The sequence below is a fragment of the Papaver somniferum genome, chromosome 8, assembly GCF_003573695.1.
Source record: "Papaver somniferum cultivar HN1 chromosome 8, ASM357369v1, whole genome shotgun sequence".
NCBI lineage: Eukaryota > Viridiplantae > Streptophyta > Magnoliopsida > Ranunculales > Papaveraceae > Papaver > Papaver somniferum.
In genome coordinates this window covers 124,157,809-124,185,345 of record NC_039365.1, presented here as the reverse complement: position 1 = coordinate 124,185,345, position 27,537 = coordinate 124,157,809, and the positions used below count along the sequence as shown (strand labels likewise).

Genomic DNA, 27,537 nt, shown 5'->3' with positions numbered 1-27,537 from the left:
GAACTGTTATTGTGCAAATAAAATAGGATTTAGTAGAAAAGGGAGACGGTAAAAGAAAGAAGGGGTTGAAAATACCAAAAATGGGTGGTGTGAAAAATCAGGATGATTCTATTGGCTGAAATATACTCTGGTAGTGCCAGAAGTTCTAGGAAGAGAGCTTTGTTCAACTTTTAACCATGACAGGGAAAAATCACCTGAAATCATATTATTAATATTTTTCCACGAATCGAGATATGTACCCCTCATCTAAGATGATAACGCATGGAAAGAAAAATCGACATTCGAGTTTAAAATGAGTAGACAAGCATTTAATGCGAAGTCAAAACGGTTTCAATTTGACCGAACATGTGGAGAAAGAGTATTTGTTAAAGAACAAAGAGATATCTACAACTTTAACGAGGGTAACCACCTTCTTCGCTAAGGAGAAGTTCAATAGAGAAGATAAACCCTATGATCAATAACTTTGAAGAAGGCTTGTTTATACAACTAGCGTATGAAATGAGCCGTTATTTGCTGAGCGGTTTTCCCATATAAGAAAAATGTAAATGATGTAATAAAGGTTGGAACTTTTAGGGTCTAGAAGAGAGATTACTGAGAGTGAGAGTTAAAAGAGAAAGAACACCATTTTACCTGAGAGAGTAGCTTAACCGTCTTTTACTCCTAGTGAAATCACCCCATGGATGTAGGTTTTAACACCGAACCACGTAAAATTATTTGTGTCTTTAACTTTCAACTATTAGGATATGTAAATGAAAGTGTGTAAACACTGCATTCATTGAAGAGTTATAAATCTTTATCGATTCAACTGTTGGTGATGTTGTACAAAATTTTGTAATGTATTGTTACTTACATCTATATTATAAGGGATAATGGTGTTTTTCCATATGGACGGTTATCTACATTTGGGACACATAAAGGACGGTCTAGATTTAAGTTTTTCAATCTAGATTTTTATCATATAAAGAAGGGTTGAGATTGAGCCCCAGATTTAAGATTTTCAATTTACATTTTTAGCATCCAAATAGTGATCTAGATTGTGCCACATATTAAATAAGTTTTTGAATTTCCTCTCCACCCTCTTAATGTCATTTATTTGGGAGTTACTTTTCCCATTTAATGTGAAACCATTTCTTTTATTCAAAATTAAATTCCCTATTAACTTAATCCCTTTCATAATCAAAATCTACATTTTTAGCATATAAAAGAATGGTGGTGCCTCATGCCTAAATTTTTTGGTCATATATGCAATTTGATTTCTTTTTGTTTTTATTCATTAATGTCGTATTTTGTGATAAGGATTTTGTTTCTTCGTTTGAAGTTAAAATATATTCAAATATGATTGTTCTCTATTCATTTTTACTCTTATATTAGGTTTTCTAATACCCATATCATTTAATCTTTTATTTTTTTTATGTTGTCCAATTTAACTTTGACTTCTTCGGCCAAAATCAAGAAGATTTTCATGGAGTGAAAATAATTAACGAAGAAAGCCCCGGTTCCATTGTTATTTCCCTTAGAATTTTTAAATATTTTTTAACTGTATTGCTACTTCTGCTGGAGAGTTTCAGCCTCTTATTTAGACTATGTCATGTACATGTTGGTATCAAATGGATTGAGGATTCCTGATTAATATTCTTTTTCTTTATATTATATGAACCTTGAAATACATCTCTTCATACGGTGCAGGCATATCTTAGAGATTTTATTTTTTTGCTTTCTTTTTTAGGGAAATGTCAGACAAAAATACATTTCCTAGAAATTACTATTTTGGTTTTTGGTATATTGTTTATGGTGTGGATCATTAGAAGCCTTCGCATTAGATTTATATATCATTATTACAATAAGCAAAAGTTTTTCTAACACGAAATCTGAAGGGAAGCCGTTTTTAAGATCCATACTTTCCCACCCCTAGATCATAAGACTCCAAGATGATGTGATTGGTTTTGAATTATATTCGATGAAAAAAATGCATTAGAATATCAAGAACAATTGATTGACCAGCTTATGCCTACTGATACCCGTATGAGGATTTGATGGGCATATCCTTCATGTAGGATTTAAAAATAGAATGATCACAGAACACCCTCTCATGTGTTACTTCATAATGTTTGATTGAAATCTGATGGTATCAATCAGATTTTCACGTATCGCTTGCAAAATTTATGGTTAATGAAAGTTTATTGAAAAATTGCCATACACCAAGAACATAAAAAAGGACCAAAAAATACCATGGAAATACATTACCTCCCTCATAGGTTGACCGCCGATGGATAGGAATTTAAGAAGGCTACCATAATTGGAACACGTTTTAGGTTTAACAACCGTTCAGTACCAATAGAATCTAACATACTTCCCTAATTTTCTTCGAAGGTTACACTAATAAAACCAAATGGAAAAATTGATAGAACTATTCAAGCAATGACAAAGAGAACCTAAAATCGAATGACGGGAAAAGATGAGCAACCACAAGATTTATTTACTGGGAGACACATATGTAGTTGAGTTTTCTGGGTTAACGTATACGAATTGGCACTCTAACCGAATTAATAATAATATTGTTGGAGATTCACTTTAATTATAAGTAGGAATACTAAAAAAATTCAGTAAATCGAAGTAATTGAACTGCATTCACAGGCATCATCGAATGACTGCAATGGGTAGAAAAACGGTAAATGATAATTTGGCGGTATAGAAATAGGACCATCACATTTTACAACTTCATAAACATAAAAACAATGGTGGAAAAACGTTTCATTGCCAATTTCATTGTTGATAGATCGATCATCAGGTCCATCACACTAACAACTAATGATATAAAGTAATATACATGATACAAATTCATAGTATTGTGAAATCGTCACAATAATGATGTCTTATTCCACATTGAACTTCTAAGGAGTATAATTCACAATAATATAACTAATCGAACAAGTGAAGCAAACATTCTGAATCAAAGCCCGTGTCATTACGGCACGGGTCATATCCTAGTCTATATTATAAGGGACAATGGTGTTTTTACTAATGGACGGTGATCTACAGTTTGGACACGTAAAGGATGGCCCAGATTGAGATACATATTTTAAGTTATTCAACTACATTTCTGGCATATAAAGAAATGGTCCAGATTAAGCTAAATATTTAAGATTTTCAATCCACATTTTAGGCATATAAAGAATGGTCCGGATTAATTTACATATTAATTTTCCACATTTTAGGCATATAAAGAATGGTCCATATTAATTCACATGTTAATTTTACTTAAGACAATGAATGTAGATTTTTAATGTCATTTATTTGGGAGTTATACCTCACATTTAATGTCAAACCGTTTCTTTTATTCTAAATTAACAACTCTATTCATCCTTTGCACAACTGTACTCTCAAGGTATGATTCTTTTTTGTTTTGGTTGATTGAGATAATTTTTGTTAGCTTTTATCTTTAATTTTTGTTAATTTTTGTTAGCTTTTCACCCTTTGCACAACTCTATTTCCAAGGTATGATTCTATGTTATTTTGCTTGATTGAGATAATTTTTGTTAGTTTTTCTCTTTAATTTTTTTTTGACATCAATGGATTCATGGTGCTTCGCGCCTAATATTTGTGTCATTTATGCAGTTTAATCTCTCTCTTTAATTTTTGTTAGCTTTTCTCTTTAATTTTTGTTAGCTTTTCATCCTTTGCACAACTTTATTCTCAAGGTATGATTCTTTGTTGTTTTGCTTGATTGAGATAATTTTTGTTAGCTTTTCTCTTAATTTTTTGTTTAACATCGATGGATTAAGGGAGCCTCGCGCCTAATATTTATGTCATTCATGCAATTTAATTTCTCTTTGTTACTCTTCGTTAATATGTATCTTGTTATCTCGAATTTTTATTTCATTTGTAGTCAAAAGATACTGATCAGATACGATTCCTATCTATTCATTTTTATTTTTATGTTAGGTTCTTTTTAATACCATACCATTTAATTTCTATTTTTTTACATTAATTTTTTTATTTTTCCCTGGACAGGAAATTGTTCAATTAGACTTTGACTTCTTCCGGCCAAAATCATAGGATTTACATGGAGTGAAAATAAATGACGCAGAAAACGATGGTTCCATTGTTATGCACTTAACTTGGGTCGGTAAATAGCATTTTTTAACTGTATTGCTACTACTTTAGAGAGTTCGTACTCTTTGTTGGATTAGAGTCGTGTACATGTTCGTATCAAATGGATTAAAGTTTCTTGATTATGTGTGTGTGTTATTCTTCAAATTTTTTGTATCATGTGAAACTTTAAATTACATTTCTTCATATTTATAACCTTTTGATGGTTTACAAAATGAGTATTTTTTTATCTTAAATTCTTCCTGCATAGTCAAATAATGATCTTTCATTTTCTGATTTCAGGAGATTATTTTTAAGCAATGAAGAAAGCGGTTTAGGGAGCAATACAATAATACATTGTTTTTTTGTGTGATGCGTCACACTATCTATATATGTCGGGACTACACAAATTTCCATTGCATACATTTTATCATTGATGCAAATGAAGAAGTTTTGGTATTCTAGAAAGGTACAAGTCTAATTTTTGCTAGAAGATGTGGTTCATATGCACATATGTGATTGCGATGACTAAATTGTCGAGTTTTTTAAAGATTATCTTGGTTTAAGAGAGCTTAGTGCATAGGAACTCATCTACATTTTTCATCTAAAGATACCATGACTAATACTTGATCCATTACCTATCTTTTACTATGTGTATATCATCTAATACTTAAGCTTCTTTTATTTCATTGAAGATACCAAGTAACCAAAGTCGGTACAAATATCTTACACTTTATAGAAGTTGATTTAGAAAATATCTTAATATTCAATTGTATTCTCATGTTCATTTTATGCTAGCAAATTATAAAATTATGGATGTTTTAGGTCTCTTATGTACTTTTAGGTTAAGGTGTAATATCAATTCCATTTCCAAGTTTTCATACCGTTCATATTTAGACCGGGTCTCTTATTTACTTCTAGGTATCAAACACATATGTTGATAAAGAGCAACTCTCTTATACATGTATCATATTAGAGGGGGAAATTTCTTTTGTTTGGATATGCAATTTTATTTAATGCGAGTCTCTCACTACTAAGTTAAGACAATAAGATTGTATTATTAATTTGCAAGGAAAATCATATTTGGCACATGATATATGCAATATCATCACGCGCGTCATTTTTCACCGCTAAGAAAGATTTAAGGACGCTTCGTATCACTAATATCCAAGGGAATGTTGTTGGATTTAATGTTTTACATTTTTTTTTATTTTTTTGTGACGTTGTAAGCTGAGCGTTTTTCATATGTTAGTTTAAACCATAAATGTATAGTTATCATTCTTTATCAAGAGGTTTCATATTACAGTATAATGTCTCTCAAACCTAGAATATTGTAGGGAATGCTGACGTTTAATGGTCGTAAAATGACTGGTCGTAAATTATATTTACCCAACCGATTAATTTTTTTTACCATGAGTTCAAGTATTACTAATGTGTAACCATGCCAATTATACATTGATACAAGCACAAAGTCAATATTCGTATTTTAAAACGGTTAGAGGTTCCAAAAATTAATGTAGATATAACACTTTTTAAGGATATGAAAGAAGGATTCCCAACTCAGATTCAACCTTTTGAATTTAAATAAAAAAATTTACTAATTTTTTTTAGCACAAAATGACAATCTATATAAATGATGACTGAACTGCATTTGTAATTTGGAATGCAATCGGCAAGTTACTTTTATTCAAACCTGGAATTTCTACGTGTTCCCTCTTGGGATATTAGGTTTTCAAGTTTGTTGGTATTATTTGCAACAACTATGAATGGATGGTTATCTCAATTACCATAAATGAAAATCGGTGAAGATCCCAGTGTACACACTTATATTGGATATCTTAATCACCAAAAAAATACTTTTTTGCTGTATATATCTCAGTGTACATCCATGTGGACATCCTAACAAGAAACCGGTCCGGTTGATGTTAATAGTATCGATCAAAGCTTCGAATTCAGTTTGAGAAAGATTATAGTTCCCCTAGGGTTCCCACGCTCAGCTCTTGGTAGTCTCACAAGAAAAAAAAAATCTAACCAACACAAAAACAACTCATAGCCCCGTGCCGTTACGGCACGGGTCATATCCTAGTTCATTTACATATCCTAATACTTACGTTCATTTACATATCCTAATATATGTTGGAAAAACGATTAATAAAAAATAAAATTTTAAAGTTTTAATAAAAATTATAATTTATTGTTTTCTTTTGTGAATGAAACTTATTAGTCCCACATTGTGGAGTTTCCAATTTTTAGTAGTTTTAAGAAATTATATAAACCTTTTAGTCCCACATCGGGGAGTTTTTCTTCTTAAGTTGTATTTGTTAATTATATAAACAAATTCACTACTTTTGTAAAACCTATGGGAAAGGGGTTGCTCTATATTTGGAGGGACCCCTAAGGGAAAAAACATTTTATATTGTTTTCTCAAGTGTTCGAGATTTTACTTTATGGTTTTTTTTTCTTCGGAGTTGCCAAGCTCAAGTTGAGCATCTACTACATATGCTAGTAGTAGGTGTAGTAGGGTGTTTTATCCTGGAGATATCCGTCCTGTAAGGGCTAGCATCACTCTTGAGTGTAGCCGGGCGCTAATGTCTTAAGGGAAACGTGTTGAACACGTGACTCACTCTGTTTTTCCAAAGTTTTGCCTTGTTGCTGTTGCGGAGATATGGGGAGCTCGTCCGTTTCATCAAATCGATCACTTCCATTATAAAGGAGTTAAGTATCAATAACTTTTGGTTATTTGATTTTTCCTTGTTTTTGATTATTGCACCCAACAATCTTAAGAGATTAGTATTTGTAATAATCGAAAATGGTTGGTTTGTTTGTGAATCATGGATGTTAATTGTGGAGTGAAAAACAAAAACGAATTTTTGGTCAGCTGTAGAGTTTCAAGCTTATCTCTTAACCTAGAAGGAATTTCGATGAACCCTTTTGACACAACGTAGTAGACATCCTGATAGTTACCCATGTAAAATTTCAGAATTTTTAGAGTTGTAAAAGTATTTTGTTGATATTTTACAAAACAGATAAACGTTCCTGAAAAATTCTGACGGGTAGAATTTTGTTGTTAACTAAAGTAGTTTTTATGGGGTAACCATGAGTTTTTTGATATGGCGGTTCAAACGAAGTTTGTAAATCTATATATTATCTTCAAAACTCATATTTTATCTGAACTAAGGTTTGTGAGATGTGGTGTATTAGGTGATTGGGAAATTGTCGTGTCCGTGGTCAGAGTATAAACGAAGTTTGTGACATGAAATTGAGAAGGAACATGGCTACCAGGCGCATGTGGATGAACACAAGTATTCCAAAGCTGACAAAGGCGAGAACTTCAAAAACAACTCTACGCATAGTCTTCATAAGAAAGGTATGTTTCGTAAAACTGAATCCGACATTACTTTAATTAAGGGTGATTGTTATGTTTGTAAAATTCCTGGCCATACGGAAGTAAAGTGTAGACAACATAAAACCTTAATAAGTAGAAAGTTAATGCTAATTTAGTTGAAACAAATTAGAACGAGTTCGTTGACATGATGTCAGAAGTTATTTTAATAACCAATGTGAGAGACTGGTGGGTGGACTCTGGAGCCATTAAGTATGTTTGTTGAAACAGAGACTTGTTCACCTCTTATCAGAGGATAAGGGATGTCGAGAAACTCTATATGAGTAACTCATCTGCGACAGAGGTTGCATAAAAGGGAAAGGTCGAGCATAATCTCATATCTGTAATATTCTCACACTGAATGAAGTTTTCATGTTCCGAGCATATGAAAAGAATCTTGTATCTTGTTCTCTTGAAGATGGTAAAAGATTGAAGATCTTAATTAAATGTGGAAAACTTGTTATAACTAAGGGCATTGATTTTTTAGGCAACAGTTATAAGACTTAGGGTCTATATAAGTTTAAAGGAAAATATGATGAAGTGAACATAGTTGATTCTTGTGCTTTTTTTTTCGTGTCTTTGAATGTTTTGCATGGTAGACTTGGAACCGTAAAATTATAAGTCAATGCATAAACTTCCTAGCATAGGCTATGTACCCAAATTTAGTTTGGATCTTGAACTCAAAAGTGAAATGAATATGCTATAAAATCTTTTAGCACAAATGTTCGTAGTAATTCTAAGCCCTTAGAATTAATTCATTTAGGCCTAGTTGACATGAGTTCAACCCAAAATCACTATGATAAAAGATGGTTTATAACTTTCGTGGATGATTGTACGAGGTACTATCTTGTATACTTTCTTAGGGATAAGGATGATGCCTTAGAAGCCTTAAGATGTATAAACTTGAAGTTCAAAACCAATTAGAAGCCTTGAACATAACAACTGTATCCTTAAGAAGATGATAATTGCCATGTTTATTAGTTCAGGATTACCTGCGGCCTTGTGGGGGGAGGCAGTCCTCTTAACTAGTATATCCTGAATATAGTACCCTTAAGTATCAGATGAATCTCCATATGATTTATGGAAAGGTAGATGACCTTCTTATGAATACGTCAAAGTGTGAAGGTGTTTGACTAAGATTATCACTCCTCTTCCTAAAAAGAACTAGACAGAAACCAAAAATGTTGATTGTGTCTTCATATAGGGTATGCTGAGTATACTTCTACATATAGATTTTTGGTTGTGTGTTCTGATTTTCATACTTTGGTGTGATTTTTCTGACTTTGTTGAGAATACTATTACATAATCTAGGGATGCTGAGTTCTTTGAACATGTTTATTCTTAAACCTGTACCTCATTAGAGATGTGTTGTTGATCCCCTAGATTTATTTTCAAATAGTCAGAACTTATCTTAAAGGAAGATGAAGTTAAGGTTGAGCCTAAGAGAAGTAAAACAATTATACTTGAGACTTCTTATGAAGCCGACTTCATAACATGCCTAGCTTAGTCTAAGCCCTGGACTTGTAAAGAAGCCTTGACATCTACTGAAACCCCATTCTGGTAAGAAGCTTCATTTAGTGAAATGGACTCAGTCCGTCGGAACCTGACTAGGGAGGTTTATAGTTTACCTCCAGAGAGTAAGACCATGAGATGTAAATGAGTCTTTAAGAGGAAACATTAGGTATATGGAACTGTGGAAAAATATTAGGCTAAGTTGGTAGCTAAAGGCTATAAACTAAAAGAAGGTGTATATTTCCTTGATTCTTATTCACATGTGACGAGATTTACTTCCGTTGAGATGCTAATTGTTATTGCTGTCATAAAAAAAATTAGAGATACATCAGATGGATGTTAAGACAGCTTTTCTAAAATCGTGAATTAGATAAAGAAAATTACATAGACCAACCTGAGGACTTTGTAGTGAAAGGTTATGATCACAAAGTTTGTAAGTTGAACAAAATTTTGTATGGTTTATAAAATAAGCACGTAAACAGTGACATGGAAAATTTGATCATGTGATAATGTGTAGTGTATTTAAGTTAATGAATCTGACAAGTATATTTACAAGTAACTTGTTACGGATGCATGTGAGATTGTATGCTTGTATGTTGATGATATGCTTATACTTGATACAAACATAGATGTGATTAATTCCACTAAAAACATGCGCTGAATGAGAACGTTGACTTGAAAGACTTAGGCCCTGTTGATGTAATATAGGGATGAGGATTAGAAAATAATCTAACATATGTAGTCTTAGTCATTCTAATTATGTTGAATTTGTGCTTAAGAGATACAATCAGTGTGATTGTAAGCCTGCTTGTACTCCGTACGATTATTCTTGTAGACTCAAGAAAAAAGGGTAATGGAGTATCTTAACTTGAATACTCAAGAGTTATAGGATGTCTGATGAATTTAATGAACTGTAAGAGTCCAAACATTGCCTATATTGTGAGTAAGTTAAGTAGATGTAATTGTAGTCCAGAGCAATAGCATTCAGATGCACTGAGTAAAGTATTATGGTACCTAAAATACTCTATTACCTTTTATTTGATTTATCAAAGGTATCTTGCTGTCCTTGAGGGACTTTGTGATGTAAAATGGATAGTTGACTCAGAGGAGTCTAAGTCTACAAGTGGATATGTTTCACTCTAGCATGAGGGTTTATTTTTGGAAGATTTACAAACAAACATATATTGCTCAATTCATTATGGAATCTGAGAGTATTGAGTTAGATAAAGCACGAGAGGGGGCCGAGTGCCTAAGATGCTTTTTATAAGACATTCCTCTCTGGCATAGGCATGTGCCAGCTATATCTATACATTGTGTTAGCCAAGCTATAATAGCTAAAGCTGAAAATAACTAATCTCAATCGGCGTTATTTCCATTGATTGTATAAAGTCCAAGGAGAATATCGCGCAACCTTTGACAAAAGTTTTATCCTAAGAGATAGTTAAAAATGCATCGAGGGGGAAGGGGCTTAAGCTCATAAATTAAACTTGCCATGAAGGATACTCAACCTTGCTGACTGGAGATCCCAAGATCAAGGTTTCGAATGAGACAACTAATTTGTGGTGGGTAAAGGTAAACACTATCAGAGAATTTTATTCTTTGTCCCTTCTCTATGGTGTAGACGTGATAGTGTGACTGCATGTGAAGGATGACTTTTAAGAAGTCTTAATGAGTTCTATAGTTTCAACTTAAGATTGAAATGGGGTGTAGCAGTAACACTCTTTATGGAAACTCACCTATCTGAATGAGGAAGTGGGCCGCTTCCTATGAGAATACGAGCTTTGATTCTCTAGAGCATTCTGAGAAACAGGATATGTCCAGGGCCAAATTGGACAAAACGGCACGAGCTTGGCAGCAACCTTGGAGATATCACCCGTGGTTGTTATCGCGAATTACATCAAATGCTAGCAGTTCAAGACATAGTTCACTGTCTCTAGAAAGTAATTCCGGTAATATCTCACTAAGCAAAGGTTCAAGACCTCATGGACACCTCTGCCTAAAATGGTATTTCCTGCGCTTTTTATGTGATTTTCGTTTTGATGGTTTTGGTATTACTGGAAGTTAGGACCTAAAGGTCACTAAGGGTTCACTAGTTCATGCCTTTTCACTTTGGTGAAAGATACCTATACTCTCACCATGTGAGAACTAAAGATGAAAGCTCTCAATACTATTATGATTTGTGCAATCCATAGTATGAGCCTGGGGTCAACACACTTTTGTGTGAGGGAGAGGACGTAGAAATGACTAGTATGATTTCAACACTTGCACGATCAGTCTGTTTGGATCGTGAGATTGGGATGTTGATTTACCAAGATCTATCTATATTTTCATGTTTTATTGAGTTTTCATTCATGTGAGGGATTGTTGGAAAAACGATTAATCAAAAATAATTTTTTAAATTTTAATAAAAATTATAATTTATTGTTTTCTTTTGTGAATGAAAATTATTAGTCCCACATTGTGGAGTTTCCAATTTTTAGTAATTTTAAGAAACTATATAAACCTTTTAGTCCCACATTGGGGAGTTTTTCTTCTTAAGTTGTATTTGTCAATTATATAAACAAATTCACTACTTTTGTAAAATCTATGGGAAAGGGGTTGCTCTATATTTGGAGGGACCCCTAAGGGAAAAAACATTTTATATTGTTTTCTCAAGTGTTCGAGATTTTCCTTTATGTTTTTTTTTTTCCCGGAGTTGCAAGCTCAAGTTGAGCATCTACTACATATGCTAGTAGTAGGTGTAATAGGGTGTTTTATCCTGGAGATATCCGTCCTGTGAGGGTTAAAACATCACTCTTGAGTGTAGCCGGGCGCTAATGTCTTAAGGGCAATGTGTTGAACAGGTGACTCACTCTGTTTTTCTAAAGTTTTGCCTTGTTGTTGTTGCGGAGATATGGGGAGCTCGTCCGTTTCATCAAATCGATCACTTCCATTATAAAGGAGCTAAGTGTCAATAACTTTTACTTATTTGATTTTTCCTTGTTTTTAATTATTGCACCCAACAATATCAACTTTCGTACGTATACACTTTCATCTCGATCTTGGTGATACCTAATTAGATAGACTTTGGGTGTACGGTGGGATTTCCTACGACTACGTCCCACTTACACGAGTCATATGGCTGCATGCTCACACAAGAATTACAGTATTTCATGTTTGGTAAAAATAACTGGCCTGGGCTGGAATGACTAACACTGAACATACAACGGTACCTTCGTGCAATTTATTTAGAAGCTCTCTAAAGGAGTCGTGCATCCACCAAATGGATCATAGTGTTTGTTGCGGACCAAAGGAGTTGGAAGTGGGTAGAGCCTAGAGGATCATTAAGACCTCAACCAACCTTCCTCTCCACTCCAGGCACTTTTTAAAGCTATAATTTTGAGTTGTTGTGCCAACAACAAGTCATCCAATATAAAGGAATAACATACCTTAAAGTGTCTTTCAGTTCTTGGTTGTTCTGTTCTGTTCTTTGGACTCACTGTTTGTTTGGAACCCACCATGATCATGTTCTTTGGCTTCTCTTTTTTGTTTTTTTTTTTAACATTTTTTTTTCTTGGCTGTTCTGTTCTGTTCTTTGGACTCACTGTTTGTTTGGACTCACATTTTTTTTTTTTTTGTAAATTCCTCCTTGTTCAGGTATTGTCCTGAGCTCCTGGCTCAGCTCACCCAGAATCTGGCTTCGGTGTTCTTTTGCATTTTCAAAGACATAGTTCACTTCATCCAGAACTAAGAACTCCGACACAAAATATGTGCTCTTTTTTGAAGCCTTGAACGTCTTTTTTGCAGAGAAACCAGAGAGGCCGTAATATACGTTTGGCCTTCATGTAAAAACGTCGTTATATATGACGGAACAAAACAAAAGCATGATCGAGTAACGGACTCCGTTTAAACTCACATCATATATATAGTCATATAATAACCTCATTATTAGCGAAATTCTATTTTAATGTATACACATTTATTATATATATAGCCACGAGTCAGCCCACGACCAAAACAAAGAAGGAGGAGCTTTGTTCAAATAAGCAAGGAATCATTTCTGAAATATCATCATCTCCTGATCGAGTGTTTTTCATAAGATTTGTAGACTAAAAATGGGGTTTAAGTTGAGTTCAAGAGATTTATCAGGATTCAAATGCTTGATATGTCTAGGGTTTATATATTCCATCATGTCATTATTAGCTTACATGATTATTCATACAAAACATATTAAACCACTTGAAATTGATGCTCCACTTGATCAATTCTCTGAAGCTAGAGCTATTCAACACGTTACTGTCTTGTCTCAACAAATCGATGGTCGTCAAGTCAGTAAAACACACACTCTTAGAAATTTGTTTCCTACTACTATCTGTTACCTTCATTTGTATTTTCTCTTGTTCCAGATTTGATTTCTAAATATTACTGTTTTGATGTACTAGGAAGGACGTCCAGGTTTAATGGAAGCGGCCAGGTATATTAAATTGGAGTTAGAGAAGTTAGCGGGACGAGCTGGACCGGATATTAGGTCAGTGTGTTGGTACACTGTAGCTTGTGATGATGTTGATCGAATTTGGAGTCAACGTGTCATCATTTTGTTAACTTGATGAAAGTGTAGATTGAATTTTAATGTTGATTAAGTTCGGACTGCTGTGATTTTGTAGAATTGAGATTGAGGAAACGGTTGTTGCTGGTTCGTTCAAGATGTTGTTTTTAGGTCATAGTATCGCGTTTGCTTACAGGAATCATACTAATATCGTGGCAAGGTAGTGTTCAGTTTCTTGAATTTTTTCATTTTTATGGATGTTCTCATGAGAGACTGAATTTGGAAGTAGTTATTGATGTATTGAAATTTGTAGTAATGAACATAGCGATTTTTAGGAATTGATAATTAGCGCATGCCTATTTGGTATTTGAGAATTTCTTAGATGCATTTTAGTGGCTAGTTTGCAGTGATGCTTTAATTTCGGCAACTACAAGATTTGTTTTACAATTGTTAGTGGGAGTATCTTTCCGAAAGACCTGACCCCAACTAAATCTGCAGGATTTCATCCACGAAGTCAAGAGATACTGATACATCAGTTTTAATAAATGCTCATTTCGACAGTCCACTAGGTTCTCCTGGTGCTAGTGACTGCGCTTCATGTGTTGGTGAGTCTAATGGTTTCGATTCCATGTATATTGTATAAATTGCATTCTAATGCTCTTTTTATTTACATGCAGTTGTTTTTTGTATTTGTAGCATCAATGCTTGAAATAGCAAGACTCACTGTTGATTCTAGCTGGGTCCTTCCTCAACCTGTTATACTTCTTTTCAACGGTGCAGAAGAACTTTTTCTCCTGGTACGTAGGAATTAACATTTTGGATAGTGAATTACTACTTGATTGCCTTTTATTTCATTGCTTCTCTCACAAACTGAAATGAGCTTAAGGAATTTGTTTTGGCGATTCATGCACAATGCTCTAGGGTTCACATGGCTTTGCCAAAACTCATAGATGGCAAAGTACTATTGGTGCTTTTATCAATATTGAAGCATCTGGGACTGGTGGTCTAGGTATTCTCTTGTTCAAATATTTCCAAAATCGTTCTTTTGGTAAAGTTTTAACATATCTTCATCTAATCCACTTAAGATTAAACCAGCGTCAGGAACCTTATGTTCAGTGAATAACCAAAAATACACTAAAGTACCGTTGAGTCATGTTTTCAAAAGATTGTGAGGGTAGCTTACTTTTGTCTTATCTTTTTTAATCAACAGATTTAGTTTGCCAATCTGGACCTGGGTCCTGGCCGTCTCTAGTGTATTCTGAGTCTGCCGTGTATCCGATGGCACATAGTGCCGCACAGGTATTCACTTTATATCTGATATTCTTTTCATATAAATTTTGCATTATTTTGTTAAGATCTTGGCACTCGATGCGTGTTCGCCAAACTTTTACTGGTCGTACCAAAATTAGTTCTGATGATTTAAACTTTGGCACTCATTTTCTTTGTACGATTAATTGTCTAGATGGCTGTTTTTTGTGTTTCTAAGTTTTACCAATACTACCATAGTAAGGTTTCACATTTTGTGTGTGTTCTGTTTCACTTCTGCAAATTAGGTCCCAGTACCAAGCTTGTGGTTTGTTACTCTCACATGGTTGTTGTAACTGTGCTTTTACATATTCTTGTATCGTGGCCATTTAATTCACATGCAGCTATTGGTTGTTTGTTATCCTGCAAATGATTTTCTTAATGCAGGATATTTTCCCTGTTATTCCTGGGGATACAGACTACAGAATTTTATCTGAAGATTCTGGTGACATTCCTGGGCTTGATATCATCTTTCTTCTTGGTGGTTATTTCTATCATACATCCTCCGATACTGTGGACCGACTAATGTATGCTTTACACATGCTATTTTGGTACAAATTTTAATGAGTGTACTTGAAACTATAATGAGTATTCTATAAAGGAAATTTTCTAATGTGAAAGATCTTACCAAATAGACCAGGAAGCATGCAAGCACGAGGAGAGAATCTGTTCAGTTTGATAAAAGCATTCACAAGCTCATCTAAACTGCGAAATGCTCGTGATAGAGCAAGTGAGATCAAGGATGATCAGGACCGAGCTGTTTTCTTTGATTACTTGGCCTGGTTCACGGTAATAATGTCAACAATCTTGCTTTTTATTCATTCGTTAAATCATACTATCTTAGCATTTTTTCTCCATAGTCACTGATTCATCTGGAATATCATCAGTTGATATGTATATTTTTCCTAATTGTTTTGTCCAGGTATACTATTCAAAAAAGACAGCTCTGGTACTTCACAGTCTTCCTGTTGCTATCTTTCTTCTCATGCCGTTCCTTTTGCATTTCGAGAACAGTGGGGTCCGTTCTTGGTTTAGAACTTCCTGTGACTTTATCAAGGGTATGTTGGTTGTTATTCAGAAAAAAGGTTCCATCTCCAGCATTTCGTCAATTCATCTGAGTTTTCTCCCACTTGTATATTCAGCTTAAGACACTTGATGTTTGAGTTTTTTTTCCTTTGCTTGTTTAATTTCTTTTTAATAACTGTTATTTCCAGGAATGCTTTTCCATGCTGTCGGAGTTATATTTGCAATCTTTATTCCTGTTCTCTTTGCTATTTTAAGATTGCTTTTCTCTAGCCATGCAATGAGTTGGTAAGTTTCTTCATTTCATTTTTGTTAACTCAGTCGTTCATATTACTCAGTAAATTAGTATGGTAAATTAGAGGTCTTTCATGGATACTCAAAACATATAAGGCCCCACTATGCTGGTCTATGTGGTTGCATTTAGGCAATTTACTGAATTACTGGAGGTTGTTGATCAATTGAAAATAATAATTTGTCAGTATAGAAAATCTTTTCACATTGCCACATCTATGCTTTATGAGTTGATGAGTGTGATACAAAGGGGAGATCTAGTGAATTCCGCCCCATTGCTACATCCAACTAAGTCTTCTGAATTTCCTTTATCTCCTATGAACTTCCATTATCTGTTATTCAATTACTTTTTATTTACAAGCAGTTGAGTAACAAATAGGATCTTGAATTCTGTTTCACTATAGGTAAACACGATGTTGGACCTTTATACTCTGGGTGTACAAAACCTAATGCGGGTGGTCATCATAAACTTGTATTTTCTTCCAGCACTCAACAGAGATTAGGATAAGACATGTTCACGCATGTGAGGATATCTGTAAATTGATGAATATCTGAATGGCTTCTGATATTACACTACCTATAATACAGGTTCGCTCATCCATGTTTGGCTTTCTTGATGTTTGTTCCCTGCTCACTTGTTGGGTTGCTGATTCCAAGAATTATTTGGAGACGCTTTCCTCACTCTCAAGATGTTTCCGTTCTTAAAACATCAACAGAGGTAGAGGTAATTATCCAGCATGCAGAAGTTCGTAGTACTAAAAATTATTTCAAGATTGTTGTCTGTTAATGTTTTCATCACCACCTAAGGAATACTTTGGAATCTATAGTGACGTATGGATCATTTCGCTTACTGCCCTCACTATTGCCATCAAAAGCGAGTATATAAAATGATAAACCTTATAATGTTGGTCATCAATTAGACACAAGAAAAGAAAAGCTAAACTTGCAAAAAGCAAATGAATATTCAGGAGAGAGGGTGGTGGTTATGGTGGGGTGTGTGGGGGAGGAATCTGACAATTTGACAGTACTTGAAGGGTTCGTCTTAATGCTTAAGGAACTTTGAGAAAGTAGAAATGGAACGATAGCTACTTACATGTTTTTTCCGTTGCATAATTATTAATCAACATTTAAGTAACTGTGGACTACCTAGTGTCCTAGTCTACTGAATTCTAATTTTCCACCTCTAGATAACTGTGATGCACGTCCTGAATTCCTGCGTGGATTGGAAACGTTTAGCGTGTCTCCACTGTATGTAGCCCATGGCCATACTGACGCTCAAATGATAGTTTCCATCCACTTAGTAGAGGGAAGCATCTATCTTATTCAGATTAATGAAAGAAAGTTATGTACTCATGCTGTATTACTGCATTTGATCCTTGAGTTTGTTTATTTTTTTAATTAAACATCGTCATACAAAGAGAGAGAGAGAGAGAGTCCCCTGAATACTCTATTGCTCTGTAAACCTTGTAGGCGCTATCTGATGAAGCAAGATTCTGGGGGGCTTTTGGATTATATGCAGTCATCACTTTGGTAAGTAACCTCACTCATTACTTAGTATAACCCGTATATTACATGTTCACTGTAGTTGGCATTTTTAGTTATGCCTATTTGTCAGTTGTAGCTCATTCAGCCTTTCCGAAACGAGCTGCAGGTAAACCTTAGTATGCCAGTATTGGTTCCCTTGACTCATTCTAGGTTTTGGCATCACAAACCATGCATGTATCACAAGTAGACGAGTCAAGGAATGTGTACCTGGGATGATATATATAATATATTTATTTTTAATCACAAATATCATAGGTGACAAAACTCAGCCATGCATCTGTCTGTATGTGATTTCTCATATTGGTAAAAAGTAAAACTAGAAATCCTCATTCGTGCATGCAGATCGTAAGGTGGATCCGATGTGCAAATTTATATACTCTTGTTTTTCCAGAAAATGGCAATACAATGCTTCAACCTATTCCGCTGTACAGTTCGAAAGCATGGGTTTTGTGTTAGTTCTTGTGCCTCCAGCACAATTCATGAAGATCTAATATCTTAATAATTGATCGTACTTGGAATCTTTTCTGTCCAGGTTTACCTGTTAGCTGGCTTGGGCGGAGGGTTCTTGTCGTTCTGCCTGACTGCTTTTATGGTTCCTGCATGGATTATGTTCTGCCTATCAAACAAATATTTTGGTTATCTATCATTCAAGTACTGTTTTTGACTTTCACTTGTGATAACTTCCAATATTCTGAAATATGTGAATAAATGCTCTGCAACTATCTTTTAGATACTCTCTATTCTTTTCTTTCACGCAATTTTGTGGCAATGGAATGCATACAATTCTGGGTATGGATATATGTCAAGTTTCTTTGTAGGATGCTAAACAACCTGTTGATGGATGTATCAGGTCATCTATGAGTTACGTGATACCTTTGATTCCTTGCCTTGCGTACTGTGTTTACTTCGGGGGGTTTCTTATCCAGTTTGTGACCGAGAAGATGGGTATGATGGGTTCTCTTCCATCTCCCTATGGTATGTCTATCAACCCTTATATTGCTGACGGTGGTTAAAGTTGATGTAATTTTGGAATAATTGTTTACTCTTAGGATAGTTGTTGACCAAAAGTTAGTCGCAGGGATGACTGAGTAAATTGAACGTACTGGTGCATTACTGGGCATCAAATGGAACAATTTCACCACTTTAGGTTTTGGTTTGTAGATGAGCTGTCCATCTTAAAGCTGGTTTAGCTAGTGGCTTGTTACAGTCTTTCTTAGGCTGTGTTTCACAACCAGATGCAGATGTAGAAGTACTTCTGTAAGCCAAAATAAGTTTAGAAGGTTATATGATAAACAGTTAGCTCGTAAACAACCACCTAAAAACACGAAAGCTGAGGAGAGGTTACTCCTGAGAAGCAGAAGTTGTTTTCGACTTCCGAAAGTTGTTTTTACAAATGTTTCCACACATTGCATTTCAGAAAGAAACTTACTAAGTTGTTTCAAAACCCAATCTTAACTTATAAGGTTAGTGTTGATGAGATGACAGAGTTCGGGTTCCCAAGTTGGAACAATTTGTATACTGTTGTTTATGTTATATATACCTACCAATAATATTACTTTTTGTAAATTTGTCCATAATCAGTGGTATATGACGAGGTACTTTTGTGTTTTTAGAGTGTTCCTTTTATAGTTTTAGGCTTTAAATATTCTCACCAGTGTTCTTTAAATTATTCAAAATACAAAAAAAGAAGTCCTCAGATTTTTTTTTTTTTGATTTTAGAAAAATTAATTAGCTTTCAGAGAATTTGTTTATCCTCAGAGAGTAACTAACGATTCAGAAATACTCTCTTCTTGCAGGATATTTTGTTCCTGATATTGTAGTAGCAGTGTTAGTTGGTTTTGTGACAGGATGGTGTGTGGGACCATTGATCCCTGTTGTTGGCAATTGGTTAGCCAGATCATCAGTTGTGCAGTTCTTGCTGCATATAACCGTGTTGGCTTTGGCACTGTCTTCCCAGTTTTTCCCATACAGCACATCTGCACCAAAAAGGCTCATATTTCAGCACACATTTGTAACTACAGGTAATTTAAGAAATGACGATTCTAATCTATCTACACTATACCTCTATACTCCTGCGGTCCCAAATTAGATGAGCTAGTTGTAGTTTGCACAATTCTTAAGGCGAGGAAAGGAGAGTATGTTTAAGTATTTTTTTACAATTATACCCTTATGGATAATAACTAGTAAAACTTAGAAATGATTTATCTCTTAAACTATACCACGGTTTTTCGTAAACTTTATACCGTTGAAAAGTATTTTAAAACACCTACGTAACAAATATAAACATGGCTATCAAATTATACATATTTCTTATAGTAACAATAATCAATTAAAAGGGTAGTTTTAGAAATATCCCTTTGATTAGAGAGATAGCTCATCTATTTATGGGACAAAATTTAAAACCAACTAGCTCATCTAATTTGGGAAGGAGGGAGTATTAAATTAGTCTTGCAACAAACGTCAGATGAACATATTATAGAATACATTTCAGGTTTATCCTTTTCCTTAAAAAATTGTATGCTACTATTATTTTAAAAAGATGAAATTGAAAGTGAGAATCCTAAGCATGGGTGAATAGGGAGAAGATCTTTGAGTTGGCTTGCGTCTTTTGACTTGTCAGCATTATACACATCAGAAATGTGAATTTACATGATAATCCGAACTCTAAAGAATTCCGCTAGCATTTTTACGGGGTATGCATTGATTTTGTTGTAGTTCAAGGATTATTAGATCTTCCTTCAATAGAGGAAGCTTCTGTTGACATTTTTATTTTGACATTGCGGTTAGATCGTATTGTAGAGCCTACATAAAGACAAAACATAAAGACAAACTTAGGCTTAATTTTTGATGATATTGCTATTCAAATCATGTACTCCAAGCTCTTTTAGTGATACAAAATTTGTAAAAGTGTGACTAATATCATGAACGAGTGCAGCTAAAATAAGAAGCTCAAAAACCGTTGATTTTCAGACCCATTATGCTTACATCTTTATGAAGACGACGACTTTTGGAGGGACGTTCTATGTAATGAATAGAGAACGCTCGCTGAAATTTAGCTTCTAGTTTGTTCTCATGCGGGTGCTATTGGTCTCACAAAATAAAAAATTCATCGTCATCTCAAAATAAGCATGTCAATTGAACTTCCCTCTGAAAGAGGATTCATCTGTATATTGTTTTATAGTGCGACTTCATGTAGGTTGAACTGTAGTTATCTCTCTTATCATTTTACATTTGGTTTGCCTGTTCTGATTTTTATTTTTTACTTTTGTTACTGAAATGATCTCTTTTGAGGACTGCAGATGGAAGGTCAGTTGCTGAGTCCAGTTACGATTTTTCAGTGGTAGATTCAAACTCATTGCATTTCCTTTTCAAATATGCTCCTGAAGTAGCAGAAGAGCTGCAGATCAGTTCAGAGTTATTTTTGGAAAAATTCCAGGAGTCAGATCGGAGAACTTGGATGGTATATACCGACATCTTATTTGCATACCAGCAATGGCTTGATGCATGTGGTTCACAGTATACCCCAGAGTTGCATGTATCAATTGGGATTCTTGGATATTGCATATTCAGATCTCAGACTCTTGGCACAAATCCAGGGTTCCAGGAATAGATTGTTCATTTCAGATTGCTCTTTCAAACTTAGCACATCTTTAAAATAGATTTTTTTTTTCTTTTCTGTTGAGGATTTTCATTCACGAAAGTTTTTGATTAAGAGCCGCAATAAAAGTCTTGGTAGTTGTGAAACTTGGTTCTTCAATATGGTTGTCTTGGACCTTTTGGTTGTGAAAAATTTGACGGCTAGTTTCTCATGCAGGTTCTTTTTCCAGTAAATTTCTTGTTTTCAGGAAGCTTGAAGTTCCCCGATAGAGGTGATGATATCTTAAAGCAATATGCTCAGTTCCCTCACCTGACTCATAGAGAAACTACAGTTTCTGGTACAGCGCGGAAAGTCCACTTGGAACTTTCATTAGGGTAAGAACTACGACTGAACAATGTTCATCTTATTGTTGAAATGGTAGATTCAAAATATGGTATTCTGATATTATTTATGCGATCAATTTCTGTCTTTTGTTTCAGTTCTCTAAAGGAGGTTTGGGTTTCAGTGCTTAACATTACAGGTCCTCTGTCAAATTGGTCTTTTGCTGACAATCAGATTACAGGTGATTGCAAATAGTCTTATGCTTTGTTTGTTTCGTCGAAAATAGTTTTGCACATCTATCAGCGATGAGCAAATCCTAAACCAAGTGAGATAATTTGCAGATCCTGAAACAGTGGATGGTGGTCCACCGTCATATATTTGTAGACTTAGCGGAGTTGGTAATGATGACTGGAGTTTCTGGCTTGAGGTAAAGAATTTACCAAGTAGTGTCACATTTGTAAAATTTTCCTATATTTCCTACTAGGTGCCCAATATTTTATGTTACAAGTCATCACTAATGAATTCTGTTGTTACACTCTTGCAGGCAAACAGTTCTGAAGCTTTAACGGTGAACCTTTCGGTACTAGACCAGTATATGGTAGATTCTTCGAAGAAATTAAAGGGTCTTTTTCCAGATTGGGTTGATGTTGTGGCTTATTCAAGCTTTATGTCAAGCTATACCTTCTAACGAACTTGTCATTTATCTGTTTGCTCATAGAGTGCACAAGGTGAATCCGAAATTGTTCCCAGATGCACTGTAACACTGGGATTGATCTAAAGAAAGATGTGTTGTAGAAAATGGAACTGGAACATTTTGAAATATTTGTAACCATAAATTAATTAAGAAAATGTCATGTTAGTGCTATGAAGCAGTCTTTTTTATTACATCAATTTTCAATGTTGGTTTTTGAGTAAAGCAGTTTGTTTTAGACCATCCCATCCACAAAGGAATGTTAGAGGTTGTTGGAGTTCGAGGTTCCATTTTTCTCCTTTTTCAGAATATACAAACATTTTATCCACCAAACTTCACCAGGGAAAACATGATAAATCTTGCTTGCTTAAATCATCTTCTTAAATCATTTTCTTTTACTAGCAAGGAAAAAGGGAATTTTGATAAAGTATCCCCGTTTTTTGATATCCAAAAAATAAATGTTCCCGGTTTTTTACAAATTGTTAAAGTGCCCTCATGTTAGTTTTTCCATCTGGTGTTAGTTAAGTCTAATTTACTTTACATATTTGCCCTTTATTTATTCCTACATTGATTTTATACATCATTTTTCAGGCTTTTCGAGTCCGGTTCAGGATCGTTACACCGCTTTCAGGTTCGTTACCTCATTCCCCAAAAAGGGTTCATCATCTCTAGTGTTTTGGGGTTTTTGGTTGGAAGAAATCGACCGTTTATGACATATTTTTAGGTTCGTCGAGTCCGGTTCAGGATCGTGACAACGCTTTCAGGTTCATCGAGCCCCGTTCAGGATCGTTACACTGTTTTCAGGATCGTCGGAACATTTACCCTCCCCTCCAAGGAGATGTAGTTCAGGGGTAAATAGAACTTTTAATCAAAAAGATAACTGCCACCTAGCACTTAACTGGATGCAATTTGCCTTTTGAATAAAACGGGGTACTTTAACAATTTCAAAAAAACGGGGACATTTTTTTAGTGTATTGTGAAAAGTTGAGGTACTTTATCAAAAAGCTCAAGGAAAAACTTGAACCAAGCCTTTTCTCCCTACATCATTGTGCTCGAGGCATTTTGCTAAAATACTTCCACACTATTTTGAGGTGGACTCCAGCCTCCAGGCGAGTTGCCCATCTGTGTCTAGATTTATACAGTGTTTACTACCCATATCAGTTCCCATTAGGGGTCTCCGAAACTGAATGTACTTGAAAAAAGGATGAGATTATGCAATGATGAGACTGAACAAGACTGCCTGCCTGAAGGGTACTATGCACAAAACTGACCCCAGATTACAGCAATTCGAGGATCCAATTCAAAATGAGTTTGGAAACAAGGGCACCTCTTCCTTCCTTTGAAAACGAAAATGTTAGGTGCACGGCGCTCCAAACACCAAACTGGGCTTCAGAAGTATCCTCATGGGCTTACTTAGTAAGAAAACTTTCTACAGAAAAACCCAGTCCAGTCCAACTTTCACCCTCAATCCTACAAAACCCTAGGTTTATAACTTATAAGAGATATCCCTTCATCGCTTTAAAACCTACTTCTGTGCCGCATTACTGATTCGGCTCACCAGACGAAGAAGAAGAAGAAATCACCAAAAACCTAAATCAACAATGGTGCGTAGATTTGAATCCCTCCATTACAACACCAATTACGACATCCTTAGCTTCTATTACTTGATTTGATTGTTCGGGTACTGATTAGTTCTTCTTTGTTTTGATTTTCATTTAACAGGTGAAGTATTCAAAGGAGCCCGATAATCCCACCAAGTGTAAGCATCTCTAATCTATATTTTCTTTTTCTTTTTCTTCTCTTTTCATAGTTGAAGGGTTTTAGATGAGTTTAGTTACTGAGTGTGGTGTTTATGATGTTTTCTGTTTCAGCCTGCAAGGCTAGGGGGTCTGATCTTCGTGTTCATTTCAAGGTATGATGGTTTTTAGGGTTTTTACTTATATATTGTTACAAGAGGTTTTTATTTATTTTGTTAGCTTAATCGAATGAGTTTTTGGATATGATTATCTTGATTCAGTGAAAATATGGTCGTGATGTAAATGGTTTGTCTATTTGAGAATCTGGGGATTTAGGGTTGTATTGGATTTGTTATTCTAAGTTAGATCCCTAAACTCAGCTTGACCAAATGAGTTGTTAGTTAATTATTGATTAGTATTTAAGCTGGAATATTTATTAGTTCCCAACTTGGCTTTGAAGAAGAAGAAGAGGAGGGTCTGAGATGCTGAGATAGAATTAATACATCTGGTTGTTTATTAACGGAGAATTTGATGTGTATAACCCTTTGAAGAGTGGACTCTTAGGATAAGTTGTGGATATTGTGTTTATGTCAATTTTGTACACTTTGGTACTTAGCTTTTCTGCTCAGCTCGCGAGATGATTAAATATCTATTGTGTAACATGATATTCACTGGCTTGTTAACCTAGTCAAATATCAACGTGAATTGACATACGAGTTTCGGTTATGTTTGTTGTGTTCTTGTTATTTGGTTTGATCTATCACACTCTTCTAGATGTTGAATTGATTTTACTCCTTCCCGGCCTAATTCTTCACATGACTAAGCCAGCAGTTGACCTGTATTTGATTGCCCAGTAGAAATTATGGGTTGTTCTGGTTTCTATCCTAATAATTTTTCTAATAATATTGATTGTCTTATAGAATTTTTAGAAGTGGTTAAGAGTTTTTATTTTCTTGATCTTTTATTTAAATAATAAGTCAATAGTTACTCATATTTCTTTTGGATGTTGCTTCTCAGAACACTAGGGAAACAGCATTCTCTTTAAGGAAGATGCCTTTGGTGAAAGCCAAGAGGTATTTGGAGGATGTGTTGGCACACAAGCAAGCCATTCCCTTCAGACGTTTCTGTGGTGGTGTTGGTAGGACTGCTCAAGCCAAGAACCGTCACTCAAATGGACAAGGACGTTGGCCTGCTAAGTCCGCCAAGTTCATCCTTGATCTGCTTAAAAATGCCGAGAGCAATGCTGATGTAGGTCTCTCTTCTCTGTTGTATGTTTACTTATATCAAGTTAAGAGTTTACTCATCCGAATTGTTGCTTATTATACGATGCAGGTAAAAGGGTTGGACGTGGATTCACTATACATTTCTCATATCCAAGTTAACCAAGCTCAGAAGCAGAGGCGTAGGACATACCGTGCTCACGGAAGAATCAACCGTAAGTCTCCTTTAAACATGTGCTGTTTCTCTTTTTTTGGATTTTTGGATTTTCAATTTAGCTGACTGCAATGTGCATCTTTGACTCAGCTTACATGTCATCTCCTTGTCACATCGAGCTGACCTTGTCAGAGAAGGAAGAAGCAGTTAAGAAAGAGGTGAGGGTCGCTGGTATATTAACAGAATTATAGTTGTTTCATTTATAAAATCCTAGTTATACTTGTTGTGTTAATGCTTGCTGATGTTGGTTCATTTTGTTGTAGGCTGACACTCAGTTGGCACCAAGGAAGTCAAAGAAATCTCAAGTTCTCCGTAGTGGTGCCTCATCTTAAGCAGTAGACAGAGATGAGTACTCAGAAATGTATTGGGTTCCGTTTTAGCCTTACTATTTTGACATTAGAAACCATTTTGGTTGCTTTTATATATGTTTCTACTTTTTTGTCTTTCTATCATATGAAGATTTTGGCTTATGGCCTGTGGCCATATCTACTATTAGTGAATGTTTGTTTTGAGAGATTTTCGTACAAGCAGGTTGTGCTAAGATTAAAATCCTTTTTCTCTGATGCTGTCCTAGTTAAAACATTTGTTCTGATAGAAATCCTCTTATCCAACTGAAATGACGGAGATTCGGATCCAGTTTTGATTTAGAGGTAATGCTAGTTAATAATGTTCACTGTTGAATGGTGGTTATGTGGCCATATCCACTATTAGTGAATGTTTGTTTTGAGAGATTTTCGTACAAGCCGGCTGTGCTAGATTAAAATCCTTTTCTCTGATGCTGTCCTAGTTAAAACATTTGTTCTGATAGAAATCCTCTTATCCAACTGAAATGACATTCACTTATTGAGCTTCGGATGCAGTTTGGATTTAGAGATAACACCAGTAACATGAAATTGTTACTCCAGTATACAGTGCTATTGTGGTACGTTTTTGTTAGATAATTTTGGTGGTCAGTTACGCATGTTCGTTTTAAACACTTACGCATGTTCGTTTTAAACACTACCCTGACGGCTCATGCCGCATCTTCCACCATGATTTTTTTTCTTCTGCTGAAATGATCCTGAGAAAGAGGAGGTAGAGAAGTAGGTAATTCGAGCCCCCCCTAGCCCTTTATATCTTGTGCGAAATATCGATTGAAGTTCAGAACGCAATTGTCTTCATTAGAATGCATTGCATTCATGCAATGAAAGACTCGTTATTGAATTGCCAAGATCTACCAAGCAACCTGTTCCAAAAATTTGGACATCACACTATTTCCAATCTTCATTTGGATTCAAATTATTAGCTATTAATTAGCCTTTGAAATACACAAGCAGCTTGTTAAGTATATTGTTGGAAGTGACGAAGCATTCCAAGTTCTTATGGATATTATTGTAAGTGATGAAGCATTATTCTAAGTTCTGATGGATATTGTTGTAAATGATTAAGCATTCTAAGTTCTTACGGATATTCTAAGTTCTGATGGATATTGTTGTAAATGATTAAGCATTCTAAGTTCTTACGGGTATTGTTGTCCTTCAAAAGTATAGCTTTTCTCGTGGCATTCTAAACCATAGCTCAACTCCAACATCAACCCCTGATCTCTGATTTGAAGACCTACCAATCCAAACCTAATTGATGAATCTTTAGGTACCACGTATCCTAGTTTAATAAGCTACCACACATCCTAGTTTAATAAATTCTATGCTTCGAAGAAAAAAAAATCATCTGTTTTTCTTCTTCTTCAACTAGAGGGTCACTTACAATCCATTGAATTTGTGACAATCACTAGACGAATTACCATGTTTTATTTTAAGTTTTTTTTGTTTTTTGTTTTTCCCCTATGGGTAAGCGTGGCATATTTAGCCAATCCTGGTGGTATAATTATCTCCGTAATGGGCGAAACAAAAAAATTGAGGGTTTGCCCATTGGGTCTACAAAGAATCCCAAACGGATGTACCAACAAATATCGTCAATATCATCAATTTTAACATTGATTTTGGGTGCTCTTCTGAAAGTTCTTTATTTAGAAACTTGTTAAGAAAACGACAATTCATATGATCATTATTCTGTAAATGTATAGATTATACCTTAGTCAAATTGTAA

At 34.9% G+C, this 27,537-nt stretch overlaps 2 protein-coding genes across 4 annotated transcripts; both read left to right on the top strand.

The window, feature by feature from the left end:
• Positions 1-12,961: 12,961 nt before the first annotated feature.
• LOC113302889 (endoplasmic reticulum metallopeptidase 1-like) lies at positions 12,962-22,476 on the top strand. Of its 3 annotated transcripts, none has more exons than XM_026551854.1 (21): positions 12,962-13,290; positions 13,405-13,490; positions 13,627-13,728; positions 14,007-14,113; positions 14,205-14,305; positions 14,430-14,517; positions 14,719-14,807; positions 15,201-15,340; positions 15,449-15,602; positions 15,736-15,871; positions 16,028-16,124; positions 16,716-16,845; positions 17,598-17,657; positions 18,205-18,323; positions 18,523-18,647; positions 19,469-19,693; positions 20,972-21,132; positions 21,487-21,644; positions 21,750-21,832; positions 21,933-22,018; positions 22,136-22,476. In XM_026551854.1, exons 1-21 carry the CDS (start codon positions 13,078-13,080, stop codon positions 22,277-22,279), a joined length of 2,604 nt encoding a protein of 867 aa, XP_026407639.1. In that variant the 5' UTR covers positions 12,962-13,077; the 3' UTR covers positions 22,280-22,476. The 3 variants fall into 3 exon arrangements, with proteins under 3 accessions (XP_026407639.1, XP_026407638.1, XP_026407640.1); XM_026551853.1 differs by having other exon boundaries at positions 16,716-16,851; XM_026551855.1 differs by lacking the exons at positions 12,962-13,290; positions 13,405-13,490; positions 13,627-13,728 and having other exon boundaries at positions 14,186-14,305; positions 16,716-16,851.
• Positions 22,477-23,795: 1,319 nt separating this feature from the next.
• On the top strand, positions 23,796-26,032 carry LOC113302887 (60S ribosomal protein L17). Its single transcript, XM_026551851.1, has 7 exons — positions 23,796-23,886; positions 24,005-24,041; positions 24,154-24,194; positions 25,036-25,266; positions 25,351-25,453; positions 25,543-25,610; positions 25,716-26,032. The coding sequence occupies exons 1-7, from the start codon at positions 23,884-23,886 to the stop codon at positions 25,782-25,784; spliced, it is 552 nt and encodes a 183-aa protein (XP_026407636.1). The 5' UTR covers positions 23,796-23,883; the 3' UTR covers positions 25,785-26,032.
• Positions 26,033-27,537: the final 1,505 nt, after the last annotated feature.